The sequence below is a fragment of the Anoplopoma fimbria genome, chromosome 3 (assembly GCF_027596085.1).
Source record: "Anoplopoma fimbria isolate UVic2021 breed Golden Eagle Sablefish chromosome 3, Afim_UVic_2022, whole genome shotgun sequence".
Taxonomy (NCBI): domain Eukaryota; kingdom Metazoa; phylum Chordata; class Actinopteri; order Perciformes; family Anoplopomatidae; genus Anoplopoma; species Anoplopoma fimbria.
The window spans coordinates 4599596-4608524 of NC_072451.1; the positions used below are offsets into that span (position 1 = coordinate 4599596).

Consider the following 8929-nt stretch of genomic DNA (forward strand, 5'->3'; position numbering starts at 1 on the left):
TGGCCTTGAGGCTCTTCCAGACTCCGCTGATGTTGTTCTGCTGCAGCTGATCCTCCATCTTCGTCCTGTAGACATTTTTCCCTTCCCTTATCTTCCTCCTCAGCTCCCTCTGCACAGTCCTCAGCTCCTCCTTGTTTCCTGATCTAAAGACCCTCTTCTTCTCCTTGAGGAGGGTCTTTATCTCAGGATTGATCCATGGTTTGCTGTTGGAAAAACACCGTACAGTCCTGGTGGGTACGGTGTTCTCCACACAAAAGTTGATGTAGTCGGTTATGGTGTCTGTGAGACCCTCGATGTCCTCCCCATGGGCATCACTGAACACTTCCCACACAGTCGAGTCGAAACAGTCCTTAAGAGCCTCCTCGGCTTCATCGGACCATCTTTTGACTGTGCGGGTCACAGCTGGCTGCCTGTGCACAAGAGGTTTGTACACAGGCCGGAGGTGCACCAGGTTGTGGTCAGATCTTCCCAGGGGAGGGAGGGGTGATGAGGTGTATGCTTCCTTGGTGTTGGCATACAGCAGGTCCAGGGTTTTGTTGTCTCTGGTGGGGCAGGTGATGTACTGGGTGAAGGTGGGCAGAGTGGAGGACGGAGGGGCATGGTTAAAGTCACCAGAGAGGAGGAGGAGGGCATTGGGATGTTGTGTCAGCAGCCTGCTTATCGCCGAGTGTATGACGTCACAGGCCGCTTCTCCGTTAGCAGAGGGGGGAATGTACGCAGCTATCATGATAACATGCAAGAATTCCCTCGGTAAATAGACCGGCCTCATGCTAACGGCCAACAGCTCAATGTCCTCTGTACAGGTCTGCTCTTTGACAGTGATGTGCCCAGAGTTACACCATCTATCATTCACAAACACTGCCAGACCTCCTCCCTTCCTCTTACCGCTCTCCGCTGTCCTGTCTGCCCGGATGATGCGGAACCCGTCCAGTGCAGCGTTGGTGTCCGGAGTCAGCTCCGTGAGCCATGTCTCCGTGAACACCATGACGCTACACTCCCGGTATTCCCTCTGATGGCGAGTCAGTGCTGATAACTCGTCCATCTTGTTGGGGAGAGATCGTACGTTTCCCATGATGATGGAGGGGAGGACGGGTTTAAAACGTCTGCTCCTGGCTCAACAGCTGACCCCTGCTGTAAACAAAGGCTGCGGGCTGAAACTCTGGGCACGGAGGTGAAAAGTGCAGAACGACAAACTGTACGTGTCTCGCTGCTATAGTGCACTTCAGTTTAAACAATTAAATAAGTAAAGAAAAATAACAAAAAGTAACAAAAAAACACAAGTTTAAAGGAAAAAGCTCACAGGTGAGCAGGAGCTGCTGTGCATCAAAATCTCCAAGCTGCTCCTGCTGATCGCTGCTATGCTGGACCATTACAGCTGTTGAAATATCCCTCAAAACATCAATAATTACAAAAAATGTCTTGAAATTGTAGAATATTTCCAACCTGTGATAACCTAAAAAATACAAAGACTTCATTATACATTCTCTAAATGGACTTCTCTCTTTAACTAAAGAATGTGATTTTATGATTACATAAAGATAAATTCTCATTTGACCTCTTTATTAACCAAGACCGTCTTTGAAAGCAAGGGTAATCGCATAGAGTGTGTTCTAGACGAATATATTCCTAAAAAAACTAGATCTGAAGGCTGTGTGGTTATTTAAACCTTTCTATAACTGTAAAAAGGACACTGTCTGCTACCACATTCACCATATCAACTTTATAATGTTTATATGTCAGATTTTCTATTCTCAGTCTACTGAGGAGTTATTGTGCACCCAAATGACCAAAATCAATTACCACAGCTCCACGCAACAATGTTTCTACTTAGGACTATTGTTACCTCTTTGATTAAGAGTATAAAGAGAGGACGCACACTGGGAAAGAAAAGCATGAGCTTACCTCATCAATGTATGAATTCAATGCCATGGACTTGGCCCCGCACACGATTATATTGTTTTAGACAAGTAGACAAACAACAAAGCAAGAAAAGGAGTAGAAAAAAACATTAGTGATGGTTTGGCCTCAGAAACATGCTGATCTCTGATTACATAAAGCCACTGTTAAGCACACTTACAGAAACGGTAGATGGTTGGGGCATAACTGAATTATCTAATGTTAATAAAAAACTAATTATAGACACCCATAAATGTAATAAGGTCTGCTTTCATGACCCCACTACTTTAACTTTTTCTTATAAAGCACACTGTTGTGATGACTTTCACGTTACTGAAACCTGCTTCTGGTGAACACAGACTGAAGACTGACAGAAAGTAATGTTAAGTTGCTGCTGCTCTGTCGGCCACTCAGCGTCATTGTGTTGACTGAACCACAGCGGCAGCTTGCTGCTGCACTGTGACGTCACGGTGTCAGGTCTGCCCTTCTGTTACATCAGAACGGGATGAAGCAACGTAACATTGACCCCTCGCTGTCTGAGCGCATCTAAAGCACCATGCACTGACGTGATTTAACACTTAGCACTGTCTAATTCTACCATACTGACAACATTTGAAAACATACTTGCAACCAGCAACCAATATGCAGTTGCAATCGGCATGGCCAGTCTACAATCAATTGAACAGTCAATTAACATTTACATGCATGTTTGAGATGTCCACAAGCTACTAAAACAGTCTAAAGAGACAAATTGAGTTCCCGTCGTATTTGCAATATCAAGTCAGCTTAGTGTTAACATACATATTAGCTTCAGATACATTATGTTACTACGCAGCTAGTGAGATGCATGTTTTTGCTTTCAACTCTCGGCTCATTTATTTTGGTGTATATGACGGTTGTAATAAAGTTTATGTTTTAAGATAATCGCTGCATGATCGTCATAACCTGGCTCACAGTAAGTGTGAGCCTGGCCCAACTAGGGGCCATATCTGATCATTTGAGGGCCAATTTTGCTGGAAATATGTGTGTGCATGCGATTAACTCCTAATATCCTCCAATTAATTGCTCCAATCTGTCATTATTCTAACAGCCTTTTAAAATTCACAATTGGTCAACCTCTTACTTCTTAATTTCCAAGGGATTTGAATCCTATTGTACAACTCTGGCTTAGATTACTGCTGTCAGATGTTTACCAAGTCCTACTATCCTTACATAAATCATAGCAGCTGTTTTTATTTTATTTTTATTTTAGTAGGACGCTGAGAAGTAAAAACAAACAACTCAGACATGCTGTCTTATATTTTATTGTGATGGGGAGTCATAAAAATGGAGCAAAACTAAAATAAAAACAATTCAAAAAGACAGTGTATTTACAAAGGGTGAGGACAGAACAAACGATATGCAGCCGTCGACAGTACAATGGAACAGGTTGGCACAGTCATGATTAGGGTTCCTGACAGCTGTGATTGATTTATTGCACAATCACATGGAAAGTTACTCCACCTTTTCCAGTACTGAAGTACTTTAGGAACAATTGAATAACCGTGATAATATCCAAATGAAATTCTGCATTCAGTTCAAACAGAATCAACCTCATAAGGACTTGATGGCTGAAAGCAACAACATGTTCAGTCTCACTTTAAGTCATGGAGACACAATCATTTATGGTTGGTGGAGATTCACGTTGTTCCTGAGGAGTTTTCTCAGTCGTCACTCAACCAGTGAGTGACTCAGCTTTTACAACAGGTGAAATATTTAAACACCAACAACAAATAGAAAATGTGCAGCTTATATCAGGTCCAGTCATTAAGTCATGAAGTGAATATATGTGAATCTTGAAATGCTGCTTTGGATCAGGATGATATCCAGAAATTCAATTATTTTGTCATAAATGTTTCAAAGTAGATCATAAAATTTGAAGAAAACTTATTATTATTATTATTATATTTGTATTTTATACCAGTTTAGTTTGATGACTCTTTATTGTCAGCCAGCTGTTTTTTATGCAGTGAAAGAAAACTGAACAAATGAGAGAAAAAGTTAAAGAGGAATATGTAGCCATGACCAAAGCCTGAGGAGACAAGAAATATTTAACAACTAAAGAAATGAAATGTTTTCTAATGTGGAGCAGGTTTTAACCGAGCCTTTGTTTGTGAATGAGGAAACAACGTTCAGATTCACAGCGCTGCTCCTCTTCCTGGAATAAACCAGAGCTTGATCACCCCTCCCTCTTCCTCCTGCTCTCTAACACAGCCAGCTCCACTCTGTCCACATATTCCCTTGTTCCCTCCCCTTCAGATCTACAGTTTAAAGGAGAGGCGTAACCAACATGGTGGTGAAGCACAAGAGCTGACAGGCCCAGTTCACTGAACAAACACATGTTGTTCAGATCAGAAGTCAAAGTACAGACGCTGCTAAGGAAGTGAAACTCAGACAGTCATTGCCACAGAGAGGTGAAATGGCGCAGAAAGGAGTTGAGCTGGATCGGGAAATCTTCTCTTGTTCCATCTGTCTGGATCTACTGAAGGATCCGGTGACTACTCCCTGTGGACACAGCTACTGCATGAACTGTATTAAAAGCTTCTGGGATGGAGAGGACGAGAAGAAAATCCACAGCTGTCCTCAGTGTAGGCAGACCTTCACACCGAGGCCTGTGCTGCTGAAAAACACCATATTAGCAGTTTTAGTGGAGCAGCTGAAGAAGACTGGACTCCAAGCTGCTCCTGCTGATCGCTGCTATGCTGGACCTGAAGATGTGGCCTGTGATGTCTGCACTGGGAGGAAACTGAAAGCTTTCAAGTCCTGTCTCGTCTGTCTGGCCTCTTATTGTGAGAAACACCTCCAGCCTCATTATGACTCAGCTCCTTTCACAAAACACAAGCTGGTGGACCCCTCCAAGAAGCTCCAGGAGAACATCTGCTCTCGTCACGATGAGGTGATGAAGATGTTCTGCCGTACTGATCAGCAGTGTATCTGTTACCTCTGCTCTGTGGATGAACACAAAGGCCACGACACAGTCTCAGCTGCAGCAGAATGGACTGAGAGGCAGAGAGAGCTGGAGGGGAGTCGACAAAACATCCAGCAGAGAATCCAGGACAGAGAGAAAGACGTGAAGCTGCTTCAACAGGAGGTGGAGGCCGTCAATCGCTCTGCAGATGAAGCAGTGAAGGACAGCGAGAAGATCTTCACTGAGCTGATCCGTCTCATGGAGGAAAGAAGCTCCGATGTGAAGCAGCAGGTCAGATCCCGACAGAAAAGTGAAGTGAGTCGAGTCAAAGAGCTTCAGGAGAAGCTGGAGCAGGAGATCGCTGAGCTGAAGAGGAACGAAGCTGAGCTGAAGCTGCTCTCGCACACAGAGGATCACAACCAGTTTCTACGCAACTACACCTCACCGTCAGGACTCAGCCAATCTGCAGACTCGTCCGGCATCGATATCCGTCCTCTGCGCTACTTTGAGGATGTGACAGCGGCTGTGTCAGAAGTCAGAGATAAACTGCAGGACGTTCTGAGTGAGAAGTGGACAAACGTCTCACTGGCAGTGACTGAAGTGGACGTTTTACTGTCCAATTCAAAAGTAGAGCCCGAGACCAGAGCTGGATTCTTAAGATATTCACGTGATATCACACTGGATCCAAACACGGCATCCACAAAACTGTTATTATCTGAGGAGAACAGGAAAGCAACATTAATGAGAGAACAACAGTCTTATTCTAGTCACCCAGACAGATTCACTACATGTTGTCAGGTCCTGAGTAGAGAGAGTCTGACTGGACGTTGTTACTGGGAGGTGGAGTGGAGAGGAGGAGTAGTTTATGTAGCAGTCGCATACAAGAATATCAGCAGAACAGGGAGCCGGGATAAATGTGGATTTGGATTAAATGACAAATCTTGGGCGTTAGATTGTGACAAAAACAGTTTTACATTTTGGTACAACAAAGTCCAAACTCCCGTCTCTGGTCCTCAGTCCTCCAGAGTAGGAGTGTACCTGGATCACAGTGCAGGTATTCTGTCCTTCTACAGCGTCTCTGAAACCATGACTCTCCTCCACAGAGTCCAGACCACATTCACTCAGCCTCTCTATGCTGGACTTTGGTTTGGTTCTTATGGAGCCACTGCTGAGTTCTGTAAACTCAAATAGACAGAAGTCATTTAAGGAACAGCGGGTTAAATTCTGTGTTTTAATTCTTAAACTCATTTTGTTTCCATCTTTGTTGCTGAGAGCTGATTTTTCTTCACCTGTCAATCAAACATTATGGGCGGTACTTTGACATCTTCTCATTATTGTTGTGTAAATGTTTGAGTCTCTTTAGGTGGCGCTCCTTCCTGTGTCTGTTTAGCCACGGAGGCTATCACTGCTCATGATGATCTTTATTTACCTGAACTGATATTTCTCTGCATGAAAACATGAATTTATCTGAGCTCTAAATGTTTTAATATTATTTTCATTGGTGTTTGTGTTTATTGTTGTGTCTATTCAACTGCATGGGTCTTAAAGAGAGAAAGCACCAGAGCTTCTTTTATCTAAGATATTTTGTTCTCATCACTTTTTGTAAAGATATCCTGAAGTTAAATGATGTTTATACTTTTTGATGAATTAATTGTTGTTTTTGTTGTTTCCAAATTCACATACAAATAAGGTACTATGATGTATTTTACAACTAATTATCATGATCATAATCAATAAGAAAATCATTTATTATTCTCTTTTACATAACTGAGATTCTGGTCAAACAAATTGATTATGTGGATGAAGTGAATCTGTACATGAAATCATTGAACAAGAGTAATTTAACAGACTTTATTAATGGGATGTGAACAAACTGAAGGTTGAATGATAAATAAAGTTTTCATTGTTTCAATAATGAACAAAGTAATTTGTCTTTTAGTCTTATTTAAGGGTATCATACAAAGTAATCATCTGTACTAATATTAATAAAGACACAAAGTAATCATCACTTACATAAAATATACCAACATCAAATACTTTGACCATTTAAGGGGCGACAACAACTGAGAAAATACTAAACTATTAATAAAGTTACAAAAGTACTATTATAATGTACTCATATTGCATAAAGAAACATAACTAATCAGTACTAATATTAAAGTACACAAAATAATCATCACTAGTACTAATATTAATAAAGACACAAAGTAATCAAAGTGGTAATTTAATAGTGACACAAAGTAATCATCACTGTACTAATATTAATAAAGCACATAAGTAATCATCACAATAATCCAAAATAGAAATGTATTTCTCTTTGGCCTTTTGTTTAACAAACCACTGAGTATTTATACTTCCAGGTTGATCTTCATTTATACTGTGTTCTGTGTAAAATTATAAAATGCTCTGTGTATTTATACACTCTGAGTATTTATCCAGAGTTCTGTGGTCAAACAAATTGATTATGTGGATGAAGTGAATCTGAACATGAAATCATTGAACAAGAGTCATTTAACAGACTTTATTAATGGGATGTGAAGAAACTGAAGGTTGACATGATAAATAAAGTATTTTTTTGTTTCAAAAATGAACAAAGTATTTGTTTTTTGTCTTATTTGCAGGGTATCATACAAAGCTGATGGAGAAAATATGGAACTAATATGAGAGAATAACTGAGTTAGTTTTCCTCCTGAAACACCACAAAGTACAGAGTTCATAATTAGAGCAGAAGAACAGTCATTCAACCTCTGTCCTCTCAACTGTTCTCACTAAAGCATCTTTGTAACAGAGAGATGAGAGGAGCTTTCTATCTCCTGTCGCTCCTCATAACAAACATTTTGTGTAAAAATAATTAATTGCACAAACTTATAAAATTCTTAAATAGTGAATTAATTTGGTCTTTGTGTTTGAATGACTTTCATTGAGTCCTCCTCACACACACGAGACAACAGATACTGTGTTGTTGTGGACTTGAGCTCATTTCATTTATTTAGTTGATTTTAATGCAGATTAAAGTTCAGAATGAGGCTGTCATGTTGGTTCAGTGTTTATCCGTCACCTCACAGCCAGAAGAACAGTCAATGTAACTCTTGTCTCACTATATACATGTCATGTCTCTTTATATTAAAACCACCTGCAGTGCTTTAACACTGACTGAGTGTACATCAGCACGGCCCACAGCGAGCAAAGCGCCATCATCAGGTGCATCATGAATATTCATTAGAACTATTTTAAGTCAATTTACCCTGAATCCACTCCGACTACAACATTCTGCTTTAATTGTGCAGCAGTTTGCTTTAGCTACAGGTACATTATAAGTGTACATTTTCATTACCTGGACATCAGGAGAGTTTTCTCCCATTAAAAAGCTGCTCCCACTCTTTTGTTTATCACCTGAGGGAATAAAGAGGCATAGAATAGTAACTCTTCATTTCTCAGACTGCTATGTGTTCTCATCACCCCCTCACCATCATATCATTCATTCACACTCTAATTGCACATAATAACGTTTGCACACTGAAGTCAGACGTGCAGATAATCTGTCATCTTCCCAAGAGAGAAAAAAACAAATGTAGAGATTTCATGGATTAAATACAGAGTTCCAAATTCTCCTCAGCAATCAGAAGACAAATTAATAATCAAGGATCATAACTCAATCATTTATCAAGGGCTGATTTTTGCTCTCTCAATGCATTGTGGTCTACAGACTTCTCTTCTTCCTGGTTTTGTAAAGCTGTGTTTGGTGGTCTTCTAGCGCCACCCGGTGATAGACCTTCATTTTGCTGCTTTAGGAGGAACGCTCTCCTTCTGTTTTAGAGTTTTCTTACAAGACAAAACAATCCTGATTCCACTGAGCTTCATAGAGCCTTCAGCTCTTAACAAAAAACACAGATTATAACCTTTATTGAGTCATCTCATTGAGATGAAGATGTATTTTTTGAGAGAGACCTGAGTACAGCAGGAGAAATAGATCAGATACAAGACACACAAGCATCAGAAACAATCATATATATTCATAAATAGTTCTGAATTAACAGTTTAATTTCAGACTGACCAAATGAAAAACAACACAACAACATGGGATGT

General features: G+C 40.6%; 1 protein-coding gene across 1 annotated transcript; it reads left to right on the forward strand.

Annotated features, from left to right (window-relative positions):
- Positions 1-3908: 3908 nt before the first annotated feature.
- Positions 3909-6720, forward strand: LOC129089215 (tripartite motif-containing protein 16-like). Its single transcript, XM_054596607.1, has one exon. It carries the CDS (start codon positions 4355-4357, stop codon positions 6032-6034), a length of 1680 nt encoding a protein of 559 aa, XP_054452582.1. The 5' UTR covers positions 3909-4354; the 3' UTR covers positions 6035-6720.
- The last annotated feature ends 2209 nt before the right edge of the window (positions 6721-8929 follow it).

Bases quoted from the DNA above. Each gene is read 5' to 3' on its own strand.
- LOC129089215 (XM_054596607.1), top strand. From the start codon at position 4,355: ATGGCGCAGAAAGGAGTTGAGCTGGATCGGGAAATCTTCTCTTGTTCC.